This window comes from Parus major, chromosome 1 (assembly GCF_001522545.3).
Source record: "Parus major isolate Abel chromosome 1, Parus_major1.1, whole genome shotgun sequence".
In the NCBI taxonomy this organism is placed as follows: domain Eukaryota; kingdom Metazoa; phylum Chordata; class Aves; order Passeriformes; family Paridae; genus Parus; species Parus major.
This window is the reverse complement of record NC_031768.1, coordinates 20,457,667-20,485,605: the sequence shown is the minus strand read 5'-3', so window position 1 is coordinate 20,485,605 and position 27,939 is coordinate 20,457,667. Positions and strand designations below refer to the sequence as shown.

At 36.4% G+C, this 27,939-nt stretch overlaps 1 protein-coding gene across 1 annotated transcript in view; it reads right to left on the bottom strand.

Moving 5' to 3' along the window:
• Positions 1–27,939, bottom strand: part of ANOS1 (anosmin 1) — a 129,063-nt gene that overhangs the window by 22,834 nt on the left and 78,290 nt on the right. The window contains exons 6-9 of the mRNA XM_015642630.2: positions 23,508–23,637; positions 13,963–14,165; positions 12,040–12,187; positions 7,242–7,391 (exon numbers count right to left, since the gene is read on the bottom strand). Of these exons, the coding sequence (XP_015498116.1) occupies positions 7,242–7,391; positions 12,040–12,187; positions 13,963–14,165; positions 23,508–23,637 (631 nt within the window). The remainder of the gene's footprint in view (positions 1–7,241; positions 7,392–12,039; positions 12,188–13,962; positions 14,166–23,507; positions 23,638–27,939) is intronic.

The following is a 27,939-nucleotide window of genomic DNA, read 5'->3' as shown; positions in this document are numbered from 1 at the left end:
ACATATGGAAAAGCAAATTCTCTAATATCTACTTATATCTAAGTGCATTTCTGAAGAGGTGATCAAGTTGAAAAGTCCTGTGCCTAGAGCCAGCTTTACTAATTAAATCCCTAAGTACTAATTCACATTATGCATACTCACACAACCACAGCTGAGACGAAGTCCCTGTATTCTCCTGGAAGTCTGAGGGCAATATATTGGTGTATACTTCACTATAATTAACAGTCAGGTCATTGTGTTGAAAGAACCATCTGGACCACAGTGATATCTTAAAGTACAAGTATTTTACTGCTTGAATATTAATAATTAGAATATGGCCAGCTGCTCAAAAACTAATCTGCCCAGTGCAACAGCTAGTACCAAACTAAATAATGCTTCAGCATTCTTTACAGCAAGTTTCTTTACAGCAATTTTTATTGCTGTAATTATTATAATGCATTATATATTATTATATAATTTTATCTAGATATTATATATAATTTAATATATAATCTAATTAATAATAGAATATATAATTATATATTACATTACATATAATTATATATAATGCATTATATATTATTATATATAACAATATATAAATATAATTATTATATAATTATTATAATACAGCAAAAATTACTTTAAAGAATTCTTTACAGCAAGAGCTGGAAACTTCAACTGCCAATGAAGAATTTCTTTACATTTAATGCTCTACTTCCAAGAGAAAGGGCCATTTCATATGTGTTATCAATGGGAAAGCTTTCATTTAAAAACCTGCCATATGAACTACCTTATTACAAACAAAGAATCGGCACACAGAGTCACTTCATTTATGTCTCTGAACTAAGTGAAAGTTAATTTTGTTTTCCTAAGATCTAGGTTTAAAAGCATTTGTGTTAGCTCTCTATTTGCTTTGCCATGCCCTGCATTTTATTCTTCTCTGTAATTTAATTCATTATTCTTGTTTGGTTGATTTATCAGACAATGGAGGATTCTCTGCCTTTCCCTGCCTTAAATATTCTTTTTTTCTTCTGCTTTAGCATTTAGAGAAACACAAAGAAAGAAGCCTGAAGCCAAGTTTTAATGTATTTTAAATATTTGTCTTTTTTAAGAAAAACCAAGAGGCAGATATATTTATTTTAAATATATAGAAGTACTTAAAATGTTTAATTTAAACAGGGTGAAGTAAATGCACATAGACTTAATTCAAAGAAAAGGAAACTAAAGCTTTACCTAAGCAAGGAGAATTGTATTATACTCAAATAACAAGCACTGAAAAAATGGTAGTGAAGGCAGAGTAACGACTTAGAAAATATTGTTGTGACAAGTGCTTTGGAAAGAAATTACATTCTGGTACTTTAGTGCATTACCATTATTGCAGCAAATGATAAGAATTGATGCAGAGAGTTCATAAAAGGTGGGATTTTTTTTCCTTCTCTCTGTGGGCAAAATTTTATTTTCATACACAGATTTGCAACAACTTGGAGGCTTTTCAGCTAAGTCCAACACTTACCTCTCTAGTTGCCCAGCCACAGAAAAGCAGAGAAAACTTAAGCATATTTTTATTTTCACACTTTCAATCTTGATTACTGCACAAAATACTGAGGTTCTTAATCATCCTACGTATCTAATCGCTTTAAAGAGGGGTTTCATTTTTGGTAATGGATGGTACTCTGTGACCTCAGCACCAAGGAGTTAGAAGAGATTTGTTTAATTTCACTACTTGACAATTTCTAATTTCACACATCAAGATGGCCAAAATATCTGGCCATGGAACACATTCTACTTTTCATTTACAAGAGGGGGATTCATGCTGTTTCAGGAACGTACAGTTCCTCTAATCCCAGGCATAAATGAAAGACAGCAAGGAAAAGGCATTTTTTTCCTTCAGAAAGAAGCTATTGTATTCATATGCAACATGCTTTTGGTTGACTGTCTGGCAACATCATGTGCATTTGCTAAGTACCTTGTACTGCTTGAAGTGTGGAGGAATTTTTGCTAGCATACATCCTGAAGTGATTACTGCCATCATACCCAAGTATGCAAACTGAAAGATTATTTCAGAAAGAGCTTTATTTTAATGTAAAGTCCAGATTCTAGATTCCATTCATGCCTTATGCTTGCTAAAGTTAATGGGACTTAAGAAATGACACTTGAAGAACAGGCCCAGATAAGTCTTCCCTGCTTACCAAATTGTGGCACATTATGATGCATATATATGGAAATCCATCCCTTTACTCAGACTTTCAGTCAAACGCTGAGTTTCTGAGTACTGATATGCAGTCACTCCTTTGCTCTATAACAAAGTAAGTTTGGTAATAGTTTGCAATACCCCCTCTGGTGCAGCTGTTGCACAGAACAGAGGTCTGATGAATTCTATTCAGAAGGATGATATAAAAATGGAGAGCTTCGGCCCTGATGTCATCACTGTGTTCTTTGCACTGCCTTCCTAGGGGCAAAGTTCACTGAGGAATAGATCTTCAGTCATGGAAGAACTACCTTTGAATAGTCAAGATACACCACCATACCTTCTGTAAATCCTAAGGCACACTGCAATAAACTTAGATGGCCTCTGCAGGCTGGTATCGCTAGAGGATAAATTCTTTGAAAAAACAGTGTCAGTATCTGTTACAGGGCCTTACAGACAGAACTGAATAATTTGATCTAACCTCAGTTAGTTTGACTTTGAGCAGATGGTTGGACCAGCTGACCTCCAGAAGTCCCTCCCTGCGCATTTAAATTCTTCTATGATTCTGACCTACATTTAGCTCTTTAGACTAAGTAAAATGATTCAAATTCAAAAGCAAAATAGTTTCTCAGCTAAAATGGGATCAATGAAAAGAAATAAATAATCTAAAACAACCTAAGGAGCATGTTTGTGTTTCTTTTAATGATATAAGCAATCAACACAGGTCTTTTCCTCTCTTTCTGTGATCTGTGGTATGCTGGGAGGCTACAGTGTTGGGACACAGTAAAAAACTCTTTTAGAGAGCCATCTTAGTTTAGAAAAAAAATTTAAAAATCTCTGGTCTGCACAGAATGGCATGACCACTGAATTGGGATTACAATAAAAATTCTGAGCAGTTGTTAATATAGAAAAGTAATAACTCTGTTCTTACTAAGAGAAAGATTGCTGTTTTAGCAGCTATTAAAACTTTTCATTACAGCTAAAAGAAACTATTTCAGCAAAACAAAGGCAACCATAGGGTGGAACAAAGCTCAGTAAATTTCAGCAAAGGCAAAGGCAGGGTCCTACACCTAGGGAGGAACAACCCTCGGCACCAGCACAGGCCGGGGGCTGATCTGCTGTAAAGCAGCTCTGTGGAGAAGAACCTGGGGGTGATGGTGGTGGACGGCCACATGTCCATGAGCCAGCAGTGTGCCCTGGTGGCCAAGAAGGCCAGTGGGATCCTGGGGGCCATTATGAAGAGCATTGCCAGCAGGGAGGTGATCCTGCCCCTCTGCTCAGCCCTGCTGGGGCACATCTGGAGTGCTGTGGGGAGTTCTGAGCTTCTCAGGACAAGAGAGACATGGAGCTCCTGGAGCTGGTCCAGTGGAGAGGAACAAAGATGATTAAGGGGATGGAGCCTCTCATGAGGAAAGGCTGAGTTAGCTGGGCCTGCTCAGCCTGTAGAGACTGAGAGGAGATCTGATCAATGCTTACAAGTATTTTAAGGATGAGTATTAGGAAGATGGGGCCAGTCTTCTCAGCTGTGCCCAGTGACAGGACAAAGGACAATGTGCAGAAACTGAAACTGAGAAAGTTCATCTAAATGAGGAAAAAGTCCTTTATTTTGAGAGTGACAGAACACTCTAACCTGTATGGACATGATCCTGTGCAATCTACTCCAAGTGAACCTGCCTTAGCAGGGAGGTTGGACTAGATCATCTCCAGAGATCCCATCCTAACCAAGCAATTCTGTGATTTTGTGATAACTTCTGTGATAAATATTCATCTAAAAAAAGCTCATCCAAAATCTAAATAACATTTCATCATCTCTGCAACCATCTCTTGTTCATGCCATGAAGTCTAACACAGAAAGTCCAAAAATACTTGAAAACTATGCCAGACAAAGCCAAGACTATTAAACAACCATGTGAAATTTGACCAATTTACAAATGTCCAGTATGTTTAAGCTTGACATGTTTATTTCTTGAATATTCTTTTTATCATGGTAATCCTTATGCTTATCAACCTACTTATTTCACATGGTTTCATGCTGGCCTCTTAATTTTTCTGGTTTCAAATTATACATTCTAATTTAGGACTACAGAATGGCTGTGTTTCTCCACCAAAAAAGTGCTGATATTTATTAGCAAACTACACAAAAATGAGAATATTAGCACAATCAACAGGGACTTCTGCATTCACCTACCATGTAGGAGACAAATAGGTCAAATTTTTGGTCAGGAAATATTTGAACTCTGATTGTCTACCTGCAATAAATATATATGTCATGCCACTAAGCAGGCTCTAGTAAGGTCTCTCAGTATTTCCTATTATAGTTGCTGCACTCTACTACCTCCTACAGCTCCCTAAACACTATCTAGTACGGTTCATAAAGGTGAAAGATGTGTGGGTACAGCTCCCAGCACAGCTGTCTCAGTAACTGCTGTTTTTCATGAAGACAATGTGATTTTCCTGCTGTGTTCCTTGCACAGTCACACAGACCTGCTCTGCAGTAAATTGCTACTAGCAAATTTACAGTACCTCATCCATGCACTACATAATCTCCAAACTCTTGCAAGAGCTTATAGAAGCTGCTGGTTTCTCAGGAGCAGGTAATTGGCTATATTTTAGTTCCACACTAAAATGGCAATGGTTCCTGCTGTGTTACTGCATGTGCTGTCAATCAGAATACTGATGTCTTCTTTTCAAATAAGAAAAAAAAGAAGGTAAGTGTGATGAACTGCCATATTCTGCCCCCTTCACACACCTTTGCTATCACTGCTTGTTCTTGTTCTGCAAGAAAGAGGAAGGAATCTTCCACTTCATGGCCAGGGCAGGTACCTAAACACCTCAGTGGGCCTCACAGAACTTGCCCCAGCCAGGGCCAGAATGGGTTTCTGGATGTCCTCATATCTAACTGAATGCACACAGCTCCACACAAGATGAGTCAGCTGTACAGTCAGCAACTCAGCTATTACACCCCTGGCACAAGGTGACAGCATGTACATCCATGTCATTTTTGACAGGTCTGTGACACAGCTGTCTTTGACATTCTCCAATTCTGGAAATTATATCACTTTGAAATCCTCTTACTTCCAAACTAGGAGTTCTATAACAATGCTGACTACCCTATTTCTTTTTATAGACATTTCCAGGTATGTAGCAGACAGTGAGATTCAGCTCCAGATTTAGATGGAAACACTTAGGTTTCTATGGTACAATGCCTCTAAGTTCAATAGCTGTCTTATAACACCATTATATATAGTGGACAACTAATTCACAGTATCTGTGTTGGAACAAGAATATTGTGTTCTGCTAAGGATTTTCCCTCCATTAAGTATAACTAACTTTGGCAAACTATTCACAAGGTGAATGCCAGTAGGGGTGCTGGCATTTTGGTCACAGGACACATCATCTTTCTTCTGGCAGCAGGCTGGCAGGAAAACAGCTGCAGCAGGATTGATTGCTCCACTGGGCTGAGTATCTTGCCTGCAGACTGTGAGTTGCACAACCTTGTCTCATGCCTGTGGGAGACATCATTGTCTCCTCATCTTTGAATCCTGTCCCTCACTTTTTTCAGCACAGACTGCCAAGAAAGAACCTCAGCTCACAGAGAGTCGTTAGGCATCTCTAAGCTTTCTACAAATGAGCTATCTAGGCTCCCCTCTGTTCTCAGTAAAAAAGGGAGGCATCTCCAGAGAGCAATTCTGCTGCTGTGGGGGATGAATTGCTTCATAAGTCACCTGTTTTTCTTTTCTAACAATAAAAGGAGCTTGGACAATGAGTTGACATCTCACTTGAAGAGGCTAAAATTTAAGGTGATCAGTCCTGACAAAGCTCAGAATATATAAATCTCACTTTGGATAACAAAAACCACATTTTTTGGTAAACTGAATATTCCCGATGAAAATTTCATCAACCTTTATTTAAACTTTAAATTGTTCCAGCTTTCCATGAAGCAACCCTAAGATGAAGTATGATGGGGAAAGCAAACTAGCATAGCCAAGACAGGGACAAATATTCAAAATGTGCATGTACTCAGCTGAACCAAAGCTTGCAGGTTTTAGGGAGGAATAAAGATGGATTTGAAAGTAATTGGCATAGCAAGACCTGGAAGGTAACCATCCAAAAAGGCAGGCAAAGGATGAGAAGCAAAGGATACCTCTCAAAATCCACAATATCCAGTGTGACATATTCCTATGTTGCACAGCATAACTGAACATTTATATAGCCTGTCCTCATTCAGGGTGCTGCCACACACATCTAAACCCAAAAGCATTTAAATATTTCTGAAATTCTTTGAAAAATTCAAGAAGAAAACATGACTATCCACTTCACAGCCCTTTATTTCAGGCACAGAAATTGAATTAATTCAGTTTAGTGGTATTGATACACATGTAGATTTCTCCAAGTTAAAAAATGAACAGCATAAGCACAGTTTGAAATAACAGCATATTAACCTGTTATAGCCAAACTGGAGCAAGCTATATGCTCTTGGAGGACAAGAAAGGAAAATCCCTTCATTGATTTCTGAATATTAATAGACACTTTAAATTTATGTCATTTTCCTTTTGGCTAAAGGACTAAACCAGAAAATTGTTGTTAAGATTTTTCTGAAAACCAGAAGGATGCAGCCTAGAAGAAAACTAACTTCAAGATGTTTTCTGGTTGTGACCAACCATTCATTCTGCTCTAAATCAAGGTGATTGATGAAGTTTGGCATAAAGCCAACCATTCATATGTCCCTCAAAACTCTTGTGGGTAACGCCAAATTCTGCTATTTAAAACTTTACAGAGGTAATTTCTACCAAAATAAAAATTGTCTCAGCTCTGTGAAGATTCAGAGTCCCAACATGACTGACTATAATTTTTGGGCAGCTGATTCATGTAATTTCCTTCTGTAAGACATATACACAGACCTAACAGAAAGAGGAGACCCAATGTTTCCCTCTAATGTGAATATGAAGGGATGAAGGATGGGTGTAGGATTCAACAATTAATTACTTATAATATAATGTTAATATTTTACAGCTCTGAGATGGATTATGAGTCCTCCTTAAAGAAAATAGTACAGCAAAATTTGACAAACCTGTCTTCTTCCAGTAGACTTTGACCTGAAGTTGATTGTCCTGATAGAAGGGAGTTCCAATTTTAAGAAAACGAGTGGTTTTCCTTCTTTGAAAGGTTGGGTAAGGATCTACCATTCCTTTCTGTGGTTTCCCAGCAGATGTCCTTTCCTCTGCAATACACAGAATAATCGGGAAACTATTTAGTCAACTACAGTGCTGTATAATGACTATGCCAAATTTGCTGAAATTCAGAAAATAATAGTATCTTTATTCCAAATGATCTTATTTCCATTTCTTACCTAAATGAAATACAGAATTAACTGTCCACAGGGGTTGAAAAATGACTCGTTTGAAATTCAGTCAAATTTAGAAAGTGACCAAAAAGACAAGTATGTTTTTACAGGGAAATGCTCTAAATTTTCTGAAGAGTAATAAGGAAATGGACTCTATTTATTTCCCCATGAACAAGAAATGTTAACACAAAAGATTTTTTAAACAGGCACAGTATCTACCAGCAGTTCTCTGTAATACTTCTCAGTCTTTATATTCACGCAGTGATTGAATATGCACAAAATCCAAGGACAGCATTGAATGTAACCCACACAGTGCCACACATGGTTACTACATCCAAGTAAATACAGTCCTCTGGTATGCTGTATAAGAACACTGTGGTCAGATTAGAGATCTGTCCTGTCCACTTTCCTGTTCCCAACAGTGAATGGTGAATGCTTAGGAAAACACTGCAAGAGCAGAATTTTCTTTCAGCAATTCTCCTGGGGCTGTGTGCCTTGCTACCAACAAGCAACTGCAATTGGATGTCCTTCATCAAGCATTTTGTTTGGTAAAAATTTATCAACATTTAGCAGGGTTGACAGGACTTACAGATATTCTCAGTTGAAAAGAAAGAAGCATTAATTCAATCTGCACTTTTCATTGCACACTTGCAAATGTATCTGATCCAATTAGGAGGATCAGATTATTAAAAAAAAAAAGAAAAAAAAAGCTGAATTTAATAAAATATTACACCTAAATTAAAACTAAATATACTTGAGAGAAAGAGGGCAAGATTCAGGTTTCAATAATTGTCACAAGAAACATATAAACTTGAATATTTTGCCTTATATGCAGCTTCAATTGAAACTTACTTGCTTTCTGGCCAAATTTTACTTTCTCAGCCCTTTGCTGAATCTGATACAATTTTTCATTTTGTTTGTTTTAAATTACTACCAAACTTCATGAAATTCTTTCTAAAGGTAACCATAATGTTGCTACTACCTTTATGGAAATGAAAAAGTTATTGAGAGGAGTACAAACTAAAAACAATTAGGTATTCCTCAATTAAAAGTATTTTAATTTTATTAAATCTCTGCTTTGCTATTCTCTGTCTGCTCCACTTCCACAAAAACCAGGACACCAATTTGGAATACTTCTATATAAAGATCAAGCAAGAATCTTGCTACATTTCCCAGAAGTGAAGCACATAAATATAGTGAGGCAATGTATTTCTGAATGTGGGGAAATGTAATGCCAGAGGGCTGAGGTCAAAGCTCACAGAGGTGTGTAGGACTAAATTACTTCCGAGGGGTATGGGCTATCACTACTCTGACAATAGGACCAGACACCTAAAAACCAGAGCTTAATTCCACACAGAGCAGAGCATCTGACAGTGGGACTTCAGCAAAATTGGCATGTTGCTTCTGGAATTACTTCCCAATGGCCATGGAAGTCCCAAAATAAAGATAAGCCTTGAATGTCATGTCCTAGATAATATTTCAGGTGATTTTTTAATTTCTTTTTAATATTTTTCCATCTGCTTCTAAGTATTCTCGAAAGTACGTCAAACAGGACTGTCTCTGTACCTGAGTAAGATATGGAAGATAAATTTGCATCTCCTCTAGAAGTAGTTTTTACTTGCTTTTCTATGTAAAATATAATCTAGCCATTTAAAAAAATATCCTAAAAGGCTTAAATACACCTCTTAGCAGAGTGCTCCATCAATTAAAATGTGTGACATCAGTGGTTTAGGTTCAAAGAATGTCAAGACTCCTTTACCTCACTGCTTTATGGGAAGGGATGCTCAGATTTTCTATAAATGTATTACTGAAATACTCTAAAAAAATATATGTTTTAGCTGGTACTGATTTGCAGTTAAAAATAAAATACTGGTCATGAAATAAATGGATGTTCATAATTTGAACAGTTAAAATTCTTGAAGTATACGAGATTAAAAAGATATTGTTCTCAATATAGTTTTATTCTAGTTTAAAATACAATACAACAATTAATGAACCTTTTAGTACAAAAAGCCCCCCCCAGTAAAGCAAAAAACAGCACAAGGTATTAGAAAGTCTGTACTAATTAGACATAAGTTTAAATCTAATTGTGACAACAACAGGAAAAAGCTGCCACCGCAGCAGACAGAAAATGATAAAGCTGCCAAGTCACAGGTGAGGTATAAATTAACTCCATTTGGTAGAGGATTTATAAGTAGTAACTCAGATGTGACCTGCATCAGATTCTGAAAAATGTTTTGAAGAGAGAAAACTGAAACAAAGATCTTCTTCTCTCAACATAAACCCAGGGGTGATACAGACCAAGAAAGTCAGAACATTAGTGAGGCCATGGAGAGCTAACACAGCCCTACCTGTGGAAGGATTCCTCACAGTAAGTATGGAACAGTACAAAAAAATGACATGCTCACATCTCAATTACTCAGCTTCAGTGTAAAAGTTGAGTAATTCAACTTTTTGAAGTTTTTATTTACTATCATGTTTAAAGATTATGATGGTCTCACCTCATGTCAGGAGTACCAATAAAGTATGACAAAGGTCAATTGATTAATTATCCCTGCTCCCAAGACGGAAACATTTATAAAGCTCTACTAATAATAAAATGAGACTAAGAACCTAAAAAGCTTGCCTATTTTCTCTTTGGCTAGTTGTATATAATGGCACATAGAATTTTCTCCCACTTAGCAGGACACAGACCAACCTCAGGCAGACAAAACCTCAACATCAGGATTAATTTAACTTAAACTCAGCTGTGAGTTGGAATCTTCCATGAAGCTATGATGTCGTTGTGACATGACAGTCAAGATGACTGGACTGAAAACTAAATACCTTAAAGTTTAGCACTGAGAGCCAGAACTTCACAGAAACTTTATCAAAAGAGCAGGAGATTGGGTAGGGGGAGGGTGCAGGAAAAAAATTTTTGCTTATTTATCTAGTGAACTTTGCAGGGAGAAAAAAGAGAAGAAAAGAAGTAGCAAATCCCACAAAAAATTCTTAGGAAAAGCATCAGCAAAATTTGAAGTCTCATAAGCACCAATGGTATGCTTCTAGTGGAGCTCAGTGGCTCAGTGTATGGAATTAAGCACCCAGTTCCCACAGTTATTTTTTCCTCTATTGCATACCCTGTCTACATATGGAAAAGGAAGAAGAAATTGATGTGGTAACTGTAAGAAGATTTTGATATCATGCACAGTCCTGCAAACTAGGCTACTTTTCTAGAGGATGAAAAAAAGCACAGCTACAATCCAGGAGGTCCAATAAGGAAAAAGCAGAACTCTTATATTCACTTACACTGGGCTTCACTGAGGATTTAACTTGCCTAATATACAGGCTTTGGAGATTCAAGCTGATATTCTGGTATGGATTTGAAGCAAAGACTCTGTGTATGGAAGAGATGAAAACTTGACTATCTGCTGTCTCTCAAGATGGCCCAAACAAGTAGCAAATATTAGCTTAATATGGGAAAAAGAAGGATACTTCAGCTTATTTTTTCTTATTGGTACATTAATACGTGAAGCAACCACAGACAAGAAGGTCTGTTATAGCTAACAACCACATTACAATATTTTATGTATACCCAAACGGAATATGGCAACAATAGCAGTTGATTAGTGAGGTTGAAAGTAATTACAGTTCTCTTATGAAAATGGCTACAAATTTAAACTGTGAGAGTACTTTAAAGAAAGAATGTAAATGAATAGAAAATGAAATGAAGTCATGGCAGAATAATTAAAATCATACTCTTTAACATCTTATTTCAGAACTCTGCTGTATTAGTTAATCAGAAACCCATCAGCAATTGGGGCAGTAATTCAGTATTGTACTATAATTGTATAAATAGCATTTAAACAAGGCTAAGAACCGTGGTTTTCTGCCAGATTCAGATACAGTTTGTAATTATATTACTTAGCATGTGAGGTTCTAAAGACCTTAACAATATATAACCTAATATCTAAACATCTTGAGATTTTAATTTGAATGTGGGTCCTATGTGTACTACATTTTGAGAATGCATGGTTGCCAGACATGGAATGTTTTAGATTCCCTAAAAGAAGAGTCAACATTTTATACATCAATTCATAGCAGACACAAGTTTTTGTGTTCCAAGAATCTGAATTATTGGTCTACTGAAAATAGACAGGATTTTAAAAAACACTGCAGGTTAATACTGTCCAGTTAAGACACACAAAATTTATATCATCCATTTAGAAACAGTATTTTTACCTATACTGACTCTAAAAAATATGAACACTACAGTTATGCAAAGGCTTCCATTTTCTTTGCAACTGTTTATTTTAGGTGAGTAGAATCTAAATCAAAGGATTAGGCAAAAACTTTCACTACTTTTTAAATAAGAAATTTAACATGAGAAGGTTACTCAACTTGACCAGGAGATGATCACTGTGCTATGGAACAGCCCGCTTTAAGAAAATGATATTTTAAAATTTAAGAACTCATTATATAAAACATTCAAGTTCCAGATAAAGGAGAGAGAAAACATTCAGGTGTTTTGAGTATGATTACTCACTGTTATTCCTGATGTCCTGAGTCGTGCTAAAATGGAGAGAAACCTTAGCACTTTTTAGGCGTATCTGACCCCAACGTGTTACTGCCTGCAGCTCTACATTGTAGTTGCTGTTGGGCTGGAGCCCCTCCAGGACCACGTAATTTTGGGCCTGTAATAGAATAAATATACAAAGCAGTTACAATATTGCTGAAACACAGGCCTTCATTAATAGCAGGCTTGTTATCTTAGGCACACTCTGTTTTTGAAGTTAGAAAACTCATACATAAATTTCAGAGCAAAACATCCTTTCTGTAAAAGGCTTCTTTAACTGGACTCCGTTCTTCTGTGTCATTTTGAAAATACTAACCTACTTGACGTCTGCATAATTTTGGCAGTTTCTTGGCAATTCCAAACCTATTGTTTAGGCAAAACATAAAGGGCCTTCTATATAACAAGGTTTTTCTCTTATGCCAAAACCATTTTAGCAAAGGAATTTAGGCGCTTTATTGCCCAATTTCTGAGTTAGTAAACCAATTGAAAACTTTTTTTCTAGAGACAGCTAGTCTGAAGATAGCTGAAGTCCAGCATTTAATACATTTTTCTATACATTCTATTTGTTTTAACTATTGAAAATAAAAACTTAAAAAACAAACACTAACCAAAAATACCATCTCATTGGAAAGATCACTTTTCCTGTGTAGAATGGAAAATAGTATAGAAAAAATACAGTTTCCAATGTCACAGAAGTGTATAAAATGGGGAAACAAAAGATTAGGTTTATCATTCTGCAGTCAAAAACCCACACCTTAAGGCAAGGCACATAATATTGTAAAGAAGAGTCTAGCCTTCTCAGTCTAACGGGGTTTTTTCCTAGATTTAATTATAAAAATATTGTTCTAGTCCATATGCCACATGGAAGATATTACTCCACGTTTTCATTAGAAATCCTTGTGCCTTTTAAGTTTGACAGTTCATGCAGAGTAAAAAAGATAACCATGTACCGAGGTAACCATCCCATATTTAACGCTTGGGATGTGTTACAAAGGGGATTGCCAAAAACTATTTAGCATTAATTATCTTTACTTGTTTAGAGCTGACATATTGACTATAACTCTTGATTAACAGTGTCAGTATTATAGTCAAACTAATTCAGTGCCTACCTAGAATGAATTCATATGGAAATCAGTATGGAATTATTTGGGTTGGGCTACATTTAAGGTAAAAACTGAACAAAAATAATCTTCAGTGATCTTTAACAATTAAGACTTTTCAACCTTTCTTTTTTGTTTGTTTTTTAAATGTTCACACATTTGCCATTCTTTAGCCTAAAAGTTGCTGCAATATTTATATGACCATTGATTAGCAACAGCATCTGGAGTGTCCTGAATCTCACTGGCATTGCTGTGCAGTTCCATGACACGATGCAGAAGAAAAAGCACAAGTCAGGAGTAATATAGTAGATGTTGTATGAGCCTGCCTTTTTTATAAAATACACCCTGTATTTCCCTATATTCAAGGTCAGAACTTGGTCTCAATTACTGTAATATTCTAATGGACCTGTTTAAATATTATTTGTATGTAGGAAGTACCCTGTGGAAAGGTATTAAAGACCCAAGTCAATTTTAAAATTCTCTGGGGTTTCTGATGTATGACAGACTAAATTTAGAGGACTACCAGCGTTTAACTTTTCATTCATCTTTCATGAAAAATCTTACCACATTTATCTGTATTCTAAGGCAGAAGTTTACTTCTCTTCCCAAGTACAGTGTAAGAAAAAGACTGAGAGCTCAAAATTGTCTATGGGCTTTGTGATATTAAAAATTAGGACCACTACTTTACCAGTGGCTAAAATCATTGGAACTTATCACACACTTTATACTTACACTCTATTTTGTGTCAAAAAAAAAAACTTATTTCTGTCCCAGTTACTGATTTCTTTCTTACCCCATTGGTAATCTTCCTTCTCTTTTTTTTTGCTGGAATTACATATTTGCTGTACGTCCAGCTCCAGAAGACTTTGTAGTGGTGCACTGGGATATCAGGCTCCTCTGGAAGATCCCAAGTAATCATTGCATTTACACTCCCATCATTGTTGGCACTGATATTGGCAATCCTGATATTAGATGGAGCTGGTGGAGCAGACGGATCTAGAATTTAGAAAAAAATGAAAATATTCTAAGGGAAAAAGTATCTTCAGTAAGGCAAAGGTTATCTTCACCTCATCTATTTACAAGGCATTCACAAGCTGGACCAAACACTCTAAATACATTGAGGAAGATTCAGGCAAAGACACTCCATAACTGATGTGGCTTGTAAATTCTAGAAATTCAAATTCTATTGAAATAAAAATTACGGGTAACCACTTAAGTTTGTCATTATTCTGTGTTGTTGATAGTTCACAAGCATTATGATGTTTTATCAAAATGTACCAGACTATCAGTTTTCCTTCTGTCACTCACTACTTTAAATACAAAGTCATCACAGAGCTCTATGGCTGAAACATTGAGATTTTTTTCATTGCCAGATAATTCTCAGATGATAAAATTATGTTTTGACACATTGAATCTTTCTTCAAAATTCTAATATTGATATCTACCACCATGGGACATAAACACTTCCTTAGAATAAATGTAATTAAAGCATAATGATATATTACAGCGTGGCAGAAATCTATAGGGTTTTTTTTTTTTAGAATGTCAGATAGCAATTAGCTACTCCTTTGATTTATTTCAGTATTCTGGTTCAATTCCTGGTCAATATCAACTGAGATATTATTGCATCAGTTGTCTTTGTGCTTACTCTGGAGCCAAGGACACATGACAGAGTTTGAATAAGATTCAATATTGAATCTTTTCCAATATTGAATTTAATGTCCTCCTTGTGGACTCACTACATAATATCCTGGTCCCAAGTAATGTGAATCAATGAAGACTTCGCAACAAAGCTTCTGAAAGTCCAGTTTGCTCTTTCCCAACTCCTACTTTTCAATTGCTACTCTTTTTTAAATGTCTGGCAGCCAAAAATTCATGACAAAATATAAGGAAACTACAAAAAGAAAACTTACATAGAAGTAAGCAGTGAGACCCAACCCCCCCCCCCAAAAAAAAACCCAAACAAAAAAACCCAAACAAACAAAAACAAACAAACAAACAAAACTAAAACGATATCAGAAGAGTAAAGGAAATTCCTAGCAATTAGGACGTTTTACAAACTTAAAGCCATATGAGCCATCACTACTTATTTACCAGAAATGAAACTGGAGGTGTGAGGAGGGGACATCAGACATTCATTTACTGTATGGTTCACCTGCATTATTTTATAATGGTAAATGAGCTGTTAAATAAACATTCCAGGCATACTTCATTCATCAGATAATTCCTATGACAAATGGTCTCACTGAAAAATTCCATCATCTAATTTATAAAAAAAGATACATTCAGAATTAATAAAGACAGCATTTCCCTTGTAAAGATTAGAGGATGTGAAATAATGACATACTCGACATACTCCTGTTATTGAACAGGACTTTTGCTGAAAAAACAATGGATATTCCTGTTTCCTCACACATTCCATTTTAGTTAAATAGTAATGGATGTCCCTGTTTCCTCACATATAATTCAACCTAACTTTTGGCAATAAAAGTTACAAAGCATACTTAAAAATTCTAGAACTTTAACGATTTCCAAATAATAAGAATGCTTCACACTTGTGTTTTTTAATCCACTAGCAAGTCAGTTGTTTTGTTTTTTTCTGGCTTTGGAGAAGCACTGCTGTTTTGCTTATTTCCTTACCTGTGAAGTTGCCAACCACTCCATTTTAAAGTATGCTAAACTATTTATTCCAGAATTAAAGAAAAAATTAACAAAATGGTTTTTGCTATTCTCTCATACAATTTTTCATTTACTTCTATTATTTAATAAGTAGGTATAAAATGCAATTTAGGTAAATTAAATATGAACAGAATCATGATTCACATATCTAAGACATTTATTAAGCATTCTTCTTCACTTACTTAAAATGTATGGGGCTTTTTTATGTTATATGACATTATATTAGGGATATAAAACATTTATCACCTGAAGTGCAACATGATCATATTACTGTAGGTGAATTATTCAGGGTATCTCCCAGAAGTGCTATGCATCATATATTATGTATACAAAACATATGGGATAAAATTAAAGTGTTTCAGATATAAGCAAAAATAATTCAACCTATAAAATACGTTTGTTTTCATTCTTCATCTACAAGAGAAAGAGAGTAATTTAAAAAAAGATGTAAAAGTTAAATCAAATAGCTCCTTTGGACAAAGTACACTTTATGATTAAAAACATTTTAAAGTTCTCTTCACCTATTTTTTGTAGGCCTAAAAGCAAATGACCAAATTTAGATTCTTTCTTTTCAAATGTTTCTATGTTCATTCCAGCAAAAGAAAGCAGTAAGAACTATGTGTGTACTGAAATCAACATATTATTTCTTTTAAATGTATATATTATATAAATATATATAAATATTATAATATTATATATATAAATATAAAAATATATAATATTATTTATTTACATTTAAATATATATAATATAGCACCAGTGTATCATCCTGTACTTTTTATAATTGCACAGTTTGTTAAAAACATTACTTTATCAGCAGTATTTCTCCTGTCCTCACTAGACACAGTCAAGCCAGCAGACAAAATGCTGACCCACTTTTGAAAGAGTATCTATTAGTGTTTCTGCTTTGCTGTGTGAGAATACAAACATTGCATTAAAAATCATTGGGTAATTTACAGTTAAGGCTTGAAAGAATGTCATCTTAGAAGGGATAAAATGTGAAATAATTCAGCAATAGCAGATATTTTCCTGAGTGCCCACTTTCTTCAAAAACTCTTTTGCAAGCCTCTCAAATGTCATCCACAAAAATGCCTTTGAACAACAACTGTGGTGTTGGTAGAAGACAGAAAGGAGGAGATCTGCAGCTAACAGACATGAAAAGGTGAGACACTGAAAGTAACACATTTTCTATATGAGCTTCATTAAAATTAGTAGACAGATTAAGAAAATAATATTGTATCTATATTTTGTATCTATAAAGATACAAAATATAAAAGATAAACAAAACTTACTACAGTTTTGCATTTAATCAACTGAAAAAAAAAAGTCCTGTCTGCTTGTATGGATGCATCAGTGAAGTATTTTGTAGATTTAGGGTCCATAACCTGAAATATTAACACACTCATTGAGCATTTTATATCAGATTAGGATCCATTCCATATTAAGTATTTCAATACCACTATATAATTTATTCCTCTATTTTGATGTATTTCTCTGACACTCATCACTATTACAAGTGACAGAATGATCATTTTGTAAGCTAAGAACCCAATAATTATAATTGTTTCTTCATTTGAAAGGATTTAGTTTCACCAGCAAAGCAGAAAAGTGAGAAGGAATAGTAGGATAATGTGATCTCTCTTAACATGAAGAAAAACCAAACAATCCAAACTCCACCTTCAAAGAAAGCATTTAAAAAACCCCTACATCCCCCAGGCCTCCCAAAGAAACAAGAATCCAGAAAAAAAACCCAAAAAGAACCTGTGACATGTTTACGAGCATGCTCCTCTACATGCCAGCCACTTAGCACATAACAGATCAGTTGATTTTTTCTGCATATTGAATGGAAAAGCCATGCTTCTACAAGGTGGTCTGTTACCCTTATGTCCACGTAGATATTAAAAGCACTATACAACTTGTGCTAAAATACTTCAAGGTCCAATAACTGGTACTGAATCATAAAGCTGACTACATAAGGTGTTTGTTAACCTAACTATAAAGCTAATAGCCATTCTTCTGATAGTCTTCATATACCTGTGATCCCTTTGACTGACTGCCCACATATATAATTCAAATACACAGATGTAAAATTACTGGAATGGAAACTGCTGCCAGTTTTTCAAATGCAAAGTACTGAAACTTTATATAAGTGAATTTATCTGAGTGTTAAATCAAATTCTTTGGTTTGCAGAAAGAGCAATGCTAGTTACAGCTTTTCCTTTGCAGTTTATACGACAATGCAAACAAAATACAAGTCATTCTATATATCCCAGAATTTGGCACAGACAGCTGTCTTCAACTCCAAAAAACTTCTGGTCTCAGCAGCCTGACAAGTAAATCGCTTCTCACTGCTAGAAATGATAGCTTCATTAGGTCAAGGCTGAAGCTGCTGTTCCAGCACATAGGGAAAGTACTCCATTTGTCTGGATTGTGTTTGGCTTGAGAATACCCAAAGGACTTAAATTCCTGTCTTGCTGGCTACTCAGCCATTACAAGTGAAATTCTGTCTCCAGTCCCCAAAAGGGAGGATTTCTTGCTCCAAATAAAGGAAAGAAAGAAAACCTTCATATAATCACCATTTCAAAATCAACATATTCTCACATTCATATTTGTGAACATAGTAACAGTTTATATTTTCCAAAATTCTTTGAATCAATAGTATCTGGAAACACTTCTGCAAAACCTTTAAAAAGAGTATGGGCTAGCTATACACGTGAATCACATGATACGCTGCTGCAGTGCATCCACTTTGTCTTTTAATGTGGCAACTGTAGTGAAAACAGTAAATGATTTGGAATAGGTGTCAGAGAGGGGAATAATGGCATTGGAATCAGAATTCTCATTCTGAGTTGTAAAAGTGAGAGCAAGTGTGACAATAATTTAAACCGTCTTTTATGGAGCGTTTTTCCTGACTTAAAATATATTTCCCATTGCTATCTTTCAAACATGAGACCTTCCAACTCTAAAAATGTGCTGAAGCTGCTCTGCAGACAAGTTTCCAACCATTAAACAGTTCCACGGCGTAAGCAGGAGGACTGGCTCTGCCCGATGGAAATGGCACACATAAACCAGCTGTGCAACAGCATAAAAAAATCATTGGTCTCAAAGGAGCAACAGAAAGAATTTTATTGCCATGAGTGGGTGTCTGTTCTGGTTTTTCTAACACTCAGTAATGTATGCATGAAATCACATCCAGCATGGTACTTATATGCTGTGAAACAATGTTGTCTGCTTCCTTTTGCTTGACAATCTATCCAGTGTATGCTGGCAACTGCCTTCATGGTGAAGATAAAAACCTTTAGCAGAGGTGGAAGGGTCAGATGGTTTGGGCTCATTGTGTTGATCTCCTTGTCCCTGGAAATGGCACAGTACCTACCTACAGACAAAAATATATAATACACAAATGCCTAACACTGAGTCCTAGAGTTAACTGAAGTCTGTCTTACTGAGAGTTCATTCTCATCATATAAAAAGCTAGGAAAAAAGTAGCCTAAGAACTCTGAACCAAATTCAACAAATTAAAAATTGTATTACAAATGCCAAACAGCTCCTGACCAGTTAGGGTAAGCTATCCAGTGCCTGCTTACTGGAAGAAAATTATAGTTTTCATCCAAGTAGACTAATTTATGAATTGTAGGAGCAGTTCTCTCCTGCTTCCAGAAGAAACAGCTTGGAGAAAGCCAGTCAAAATATGAATAGAAAGATATCTGTATCTCTATGGATCAAAAATATTGTGTCAGGTATTCAGTTACCTTTATTTATTGTTGCTATTGCAAATGGTTGCCACTCAAAGATAAAAGGAAAGCACACAAAATATATAAGCCCTGCAAACAGAAGTGGAAACCACTGCCAAAAGAGCAGAAAATCTTGGTCAATTTTAGCTGACGGTATCCATGTGTAAGTCCATGGGCACAGTCCCATCCACTTTCTAAGAGCAGTATTCACTTGATTTTCCAGCCACTCTGCCACAGACAGACATAGTCCAACCTGTGAATCTTGTAATTTTGGAACTGCATTTTGGCAAAACAAAGCATCACTATTCCCTGTGAAGGGTCATGTCAGAGAAGTACATGCAAACCCTTCCTTTTCATTATGAAAAAAAATAAACATTTAAAAAAAGGAGCTCTGCCTAATATTTCAAAAATTCTCAGCCATGTCACTTTATTTACTATTTATAAATGAATGCAAACAAATTAATTTTCATCCTAGATGAAGACACAAGGCAGTGTAGAAGAGCTAATAAACCTTCACCTCAAATGTTTACAGTATAAGAGCATCAAAAGCTGCAGTTGATCAGACCTCAAAATACAACTAGGTGAACGGTGACTTGAAATGCTTGATGAAATACTCTTGTTTTCCTTTGTTTTTTTTCTTTTTTATGACTGAGAAGTTAAATTACTTTGGAAAATGAGCAGCTTTATTTAGTGATAAAGAAGTTAATGAAAATTACCTCAGAAGACTTAATGTCATTTTGAATAAAACAAAACCTTATTTTTCTGTGTCTACATAGAGAGCATGTTTTTTGCATTTTCAAAAACACAAAACAGTATAAAACAGTATTGTGGTAACCAGACAAAAATTCTCTCTCTGAGTAATTACAGCACGTTTTTGAATATTCCTCTTAACATCTTAAAATATTTAATGACAGAGACTTTGTGGTGCCATACTTCTTCCTAGATTCAGATTAAATATCATATTTTTCCTCCTTTGAAGGAAAAAAAAAAAACAAATAATTTTCTATTCGTTATTACTTATGAGCAATTGGTAAAAGTTCAGTATCTTGCGTGAGAAACTGTCTTAGGAATTACTGTCATGTTTCCTGATCAAAGGATTTATTTTTGAAGAAGCCTTCTGCTAAGTCTGACCAAGATAATAATCTTCTCTTGGTCTTGGCACAACAGGGTGAAGCGAAACACTGATGTGAATTTCTGTCCATGCTTCACACAAACATAGCACAGAGAGGCAGCAAACTTCCAAAGGTGATGTGCCAAAATCCACTTTTCTTTTCCAAACTGGAGGTTAAATGTGCCTGTAGGAGCTCAGCAGGGGCCAGTAGATTCTGGCACTCAAAAAACCAGGCACATCTGAGCAGCAGTTTCTTGCCTCTCTACCAGGCAGGGGCTGTCATTTCCCACTGAGCTCCAAAGTAGTAATTAAATGTCAGTGTGACACTATAGCTGTTCCCACTGTGCCTGCCTACCTGGGGACATGGAGCCTCAGAGACACCAATCGAAGCATCCCACTATCGTTCCCAGCAGTCAGCACCTAGCAGCATCTTCATGTGAGTCACCCAGAGTGACTAGGCATTTCATCTGGCAAACTCGACATCTTTATAGCAACCACTGACAGTTCTGCAGCCCCTAGAATGGCCAAATGAGCTGCCAGCATAGGCTGATTGGGGCTATGAAGCTGATAGCTAACTGAACTCCCTGCTGCTTGTCTGTCAATTCACAATCCTCCACCAAGGGCTGGAGTTCAGATTTGAAAACAGTTATTTTGAGAGTTACAGAAGACTTTTGAAGAATGCTGACTACATACTTGCTGCCGTTATCAAAACTTTGGTTTATTAGGTAAGAGCAGAGGTACTACTGACTCCCACTGCCCTTGTCACAAAGTCCTAAAAGTGCTCTCTACCTCCACTGGACAGCCGTGAGCAGTTCTCAAGGACAGCAAGTGCTTCAGGGGTAGCTGCAGAGACCACAAGAGGACTCTGGTATTCATGCAATGACTTCAAAACCACAAGTTCCTGAAACATAAATTACTGCCAGCTGGGAGACTATTCTGAAGAAATACCCCCATGTGCTTATCCTGCTCTTACACTGTTATCCAGAAACCCACCTCAGGCTGAGGTCAGGTTCTGGGCTAAAGAGAGCTTCAGGATGACTTACCATGGACATTCTTATATTCATTACCAAAGAAGGCATTTTGAGTATGGCTAGCACACTCCGTAGGGGGCCAATTTTTTTGAAAGTAATACAAATCCTGCCTGAAAATGTCATGTTCAAGCCAAAACCTCAGTGCTACCATGATATACCTTTCTGTAATTGCAGTAATAGTGGTTTCAAGCAGAAAAGTTGGAAAATATTTACAAACTCAGTAAAATAACTGTCAAGGATCTAAATTTAATAGAAAGTTAGAGCCAGATTCAGCAACAAACTGCTGTATCTGCTGAAGTGCTGTTCAAGAAATAGAGAGGTACTGCTGCTAAAGAGTTCTTACAGTAAACTCAACACAGCTCAAAGTAACGCATTATTTTATGTTTCTGAAATGTATGCTACTTACATATCTTAAAATACTTCTTCTATACATAAAAGGTTTGCCGGTCTGTGCAAAGTAACAGGTTATCCTGTTACTTTGCACAGAAGTAACAGGATAGCTATGCCAGCCAACCTTCCTACCACAAATACAGCTAGAGTACCAAAAAAATTATTAAGGCTAACAGAGTTATTCAGTAAGTGATTAAACCTTCCATATCAGCAAAAGTATTTGCATGCCTCTAGAAATGCACCTCCAATAAGATTTATTCTAGGACTGACTGGCCAAACAGTAAGCTAAAAGCCACACAGAAACCCAAAGATGTCAACCACTTGTACTGCAAGATATTCTGTCTGCAGAAAGAGGAGGAAGTACAATCCTCAAAGTATGCAAAATTACACCACTATAAAGATTCTGTCACTACTAAAATAAAGTCTTTCTATTAGAAACTGCTTCTATTACTAGAGTGAAGAGTGCTGGATCTTATTCTTTGGCACTGTACTCGACTAGCGTGGTCTGAATATGCCTGCATTATTGACTGCCTTTAAGAGAGGGTGACCACATCCAGATCATCTGTCTAATGGGAATAGTTTCTGGCCTGTGCTCACCCCTATGCTATGCCTTAGAGTTATCTGGGAAAACTCTTCTTCATGTTGGTCTAAAGCACACCATGGAGAATGCCAGGAACTCCACAGGATGGGAGAACCATTTCTATCTCCTCCATCCCCCATGTACCACTTACTGGTACAGAAGTAATTTTCAAAGTTATTTAATTACCCCATAGCTTTCAAAACCAGAACTATGAACAAAAATTCCTACAATACTTTGTGGATCATCAAGCATGCCTTTCTAATGAACATAAACACACTGCTTTGCATTTATATTATTTTTTGTTCTTAAGCACTTACAACTAGTGCTAGCAAGGGAAAAGTTATATTAAGAGAGTCTAAAGTTCCCTCAAAACAATGCTGCTACAATTACTTAGATACCAGTTCTCTACTAAATTTCTCTACTAAAATTCCAGTACTCTACTAAACATATGACAATAACATATTTCTCATAACTAAAAAGAAAAAAAGATAAACTTCTCTGATTAACACTCTAAAACCCAAGTTCTTTCATATTTAATGGTCAGGGTCATGCAGTTTAATACCAATCATGTGGAGAATGCTTCAAAGGAGTTTTATTCATGCAGACCCTTACTGATAAAAGAATAATGACTCTTCAACTTGTAATTTGTTTGCTGGCTTCCAACAAGCATCGCACCATTTCTAAAGTCAGCAGCAAAACTACTCAAAAACCCACCTGTTAAAAACTTTCTGCCACAGAAGCAGGCAGATCAGGCTGCACTCCAGGTGTGAGTGGGAGGAAGACGAGTACCAGACAGCACGAGGGAGAACTCACCTCTGGAGGAACGGAAGTGCTTGCTGGGTGCTGTGAAGCCCCTGGTCCCGTGCACGTTCACAGCAGCCACGCGGAACTGGTACCACCTGCTCGCTCGGATGTCCGGCAGCCAAACTCGCTCGTCCGTAGTCTGGTGGGGAAAATGTCACACTCACACTGGTTGTTCTGACATGGCTATCTGCCATCTGCTGTGCAACACCAGTCAGGCTGGCTGAATACACACCAGCATCACAGGCTGTAAGCAACCACCTCACCTGACTCCAGCCATCACTCTCCACTGCATTTACAGCTGGGAACAAAATGATAGAAACATCCAATTTTACAGTGCATTGCAGGTGTCTTCTGGAAAAAGTAGCCTTTAGAAAACAGGTGAAGTGTTAAATTCACAAAATTAGCTTTTCAGTTACCACAATCTTCACCAGTGTTTTGCGTCCAACTGTTCTGGTGTTGATGTTTCAGGGAACTTGCTGCCCCAGGTGACAGGATTGATTTTTCCAATTCTCAGTTCTCAGAGAATCAGGGGTCCAAAATACCTTAATGAAAGCCAGTGCTGTGAGAACCCACTTTTTCTCGTTCATAGGAAACACAAAACTCTCAGATAATGAACATAAGCCTTCTTCACATCTTTGGCACTTATGTCAAAAAGACACTCACAGCCTTAACTCTTCCCTGAAGACTTTTCTCAGGTCATAGGAGCTGACCTTTTCTCCAACAACACCTACTGAGATTGCTGGTGTCGTGAGTTCAATTTCCAAATCCTGTGGGGAAAACCACTGAAATATAGCATAAGCATAGATACACTCTGAACTCTTTCAGGAGGAAGTGCTTTACACATTCTTATTCTGAGCCCTGTTTTCTTCCATTATTTTACCCCATTAAACTTTTGAAGTGCTATATTTTGCATTCTTTCTTTTTTTCCTAAGGTACAAACACCAGAACTGAACACAGCCTCCTGGTAACCACTGAGATACTTCCAACTACAGAAGATGCAGCATTTTTGTAGAATTTATCAAAAACACATCCACTTGGAAATTTTACTTGTACAATTACCTCTCAATGACCCAGTTTTCAATTTACTTTAGTATGTCATGTTTACTACATTTTTATTTAATTCTTTAATCTAAGTAATGCACAAACCTGAGCCAGATGTCATGTACATGTCTAAGTATATTATACAATCATTACTGATTACCATTACTGACCAAACACGCAAGCTCATTAAAAATGTAGTTACATCAATTTATTTTTACAAGCTCTATTTTATACAGCTTCAAGAAGCCATCTTCCCTGTACAGGATTCCACATTACTTGTAATGATACCAAGCAGTTCCCAAAAAAAGGCATAACATAATTACTGCCTTTTGCTCCCTTTCAAACCTGTGTAAGAAACCAGCAGCTGCTGACATAACTCAGATAACCAGAAATCGAGGAATTTGCTTCAGTTCTTCAGCAGTGAAGAACTTTTAAGAGCCCTCACAAAATCTGTAGGTGTTATCCTGCTCTTAGTCTCTTCATTTGATGACAAACAAAATTTAGGGAAACAGGTATCTCATTTGTGCGTGCATGTAAGGAAAAGAGACCCTTTCTACACAGTATTATTGACTGCTCTCAGACTGCTAAGTGTTGTAGACTCTGAGTCCATCACATATTGCTGCAACTGAAGAGTCACTCTCTCCATTCACACCACTGTACTTGCCTTCTCAACTTAAGCAGGGTAACAGTCCTGACACTGTCTGCCTCATCTCCTTTCCTTTTTTATGTTACCTGTAGAGTGATTATCCAAGGCTTGCCCCAGGGAAGAGCCTACCTGAATCAACTTTTACAATTATTTTTATTTTATGGAACACTCAAATGTCTCATTTTTTCCCAACAGCCAGGTCCCCTACTGCTGCAAGTGAAAACAGGTTCAGGACCAATATTTAATTGTAAATAACTAGTCACAGTTCTGTGGGCTTTTAAAAACATGTTTGCTGAACTTTGTTGCAAGGTAAGCATAATCTGAATAGACCTGATCCCACATTCCTCAAATGAAACTTGTTTGTCACTGGCATCAGTTCAGCTATGATGTCAATTAAAAGAAAGTATTTCAGTGTGTCAGTTTCCCATGGCAACCACGAAATAATGTAAAATCAAATAAACTGTCAATCCATAATGCCAAAATTATTTTAATTTATTAACATGCCTTGGGCTTATTACTTTCATCATTCATCTTCTTGGCCAAGCTCCTGCTAAGCTCAATGGCACCCAGGAGGTTGACCTCCAACTACCATGATATAAACTACTTGAGCACCTCTAAGTATCCTTTATATAGAATTAATACATTTCTAGAAAGAACTAAGTTCTACTGAGATATCTTATACCACCCTAATGCTATATCTATTTATTTTTTCTGTTTAATTGCTTTAGTTTAGTTGGTTCTCACTATTTAAGTATATTTGGAGCTGCAATCATAATATTCAGAGTCGTTTCAGTATCTTTCACATTAATTTAAACACACTAAGAGCTATGCAGAGTGGTGCTACATAACAGTTAAATTTCATCACACAGCTAAAATTCTGTCTGAATAGAAATTCTGTCTGTGTAATAGAAACAGGAGAGTACAGCCTTACCCTGCTGAGTTCACAGCTCTATACCTTTGGAAACAACAAGTGATAAAAGAATTTGTACTGCAGAGAGTGAAGGGATACCATCCAGGGTATCAGAAAAGCTGAGTTTATGTTTCCTCTGATACAAAAGAAATTCTGAGTGGTGTATCCACTACTCTGTCAAAGGACAGAAGACCTGCCCTATTTTGTGAATGCAATCCTACACAAGGTGGGCACTCTCCAAGATTGCTTATCAAAGCAAGCCCCCTCCAGGGAGATGGAGAAAGCAACCTTTAGTGTACAGGACTGTTAGCCCCAGAAGGTATTTCTCACTGTCACAGGCTGGGAACTTTCTTGTGATGGTCAGAACCAGAACTTCAGGTGTTTCAGAAACTTCATTTTTGAAACAGTTTATCTGTCCACAGAGTTTAGACAATTGCAAGGTGAATCACTAAGGTCTGTCACAATTAAGCTATCAGTAAATACTGTCCCTTATTTGTTTTAGTAATGGACTAATAAATGTACTTCATTACTGTCTGCCCATATGTGTACATATATGGGTGGGGGGGAGTGTGTATGTGTGTACATATGACATCCAAGCACCACAGATGTGCTCTGTCTGAAAATAACTGATCTGGCATATTTGAATTAACTTTATTATATTATAGTAATATGATTAAATACCTGAATTTACAATGTAAGCAGTAATACTACTGTTTTTAGAGAAAACTAGTAACAAATGGAATGGTTTGTTCACAAGACATACAACATTTCCATAGGATAATGCAGCAGTTCCTGCTCAGCTGGCTATATCTTAAATTACAGTATTGTAGGAAACTTCATGTAACACACAGGACACTCTACATCATAGCCAACTTGGCCAACTAGCATCTTAGCTTTTATATTAACCAACAGAAACTATTCAAATGGTTAATTATATCAAGATTTCCCCAAAAGACACACTAAAAAAAACTACATTAAAAATCTCTTCTCCAGGAAGTGAAAAATAACTAAAAATGTTTCCAATGTGTTTGCTCTCCTTATATAACTGGAGAGCAAAATAGTATGCTAATAGATAGAGCTTTCTTCCTTAAAAAAAACAAAAAAACTATAAAGATGACACAACAAACACGGCACAATACAATAAACAAACTTTTTCAAAACTATTGTTTCAATACAAAGTAAAAATTTGTGTGACACATGAGAAATTACTTGCAAATTAGCTTCTCTAAGGGCAATAGAAAACAGCATTTTTTTTTTTCCAATTTCAACACCTTAAAGTTATTGTAAATTATAACCCCATTTGTCCTTGGACAGACAACAAAACTGAAATATAAGTAACTCTGATGAAATATTATGAAATTTTGTGGAAGAGATGCAAACAATAACTTATTCTACATATGGGGATAAGCACATAGAAATTCAAATCCTCACCCACAGCCTATTTGATCTTTGATCATCCTTCACATGGTCTCTAGCTTAAGCTGCAGGGTAAAGCAAGAGCCAGAATCATCTCCCCTGGACTGAGATGCTCCAGAAATTCTCAGCTAAATGGCTGAGCTCTTCTCAGCCTTTGCCTATTAATTAAGGGCTCATACCTCCATGTTTTGGAATCATACAAGAAAAAAAATCTCAATTATACCAACAAAAAAGCCTGGAGGTTGTGCACACAATCACTTTAGTCAAACTGGATATTCATCCTTGTTGCTGATACTGCAAAATAAATTCTATCACATTCGGCCAAACAAATTTGATTGCCTGGTGGGATGTCTGAAACTACAAACACCACGGAGAACACTACTCTAGAAAGACAGAAATTCTGATTACTAGCACCCCTCAAGGGTACC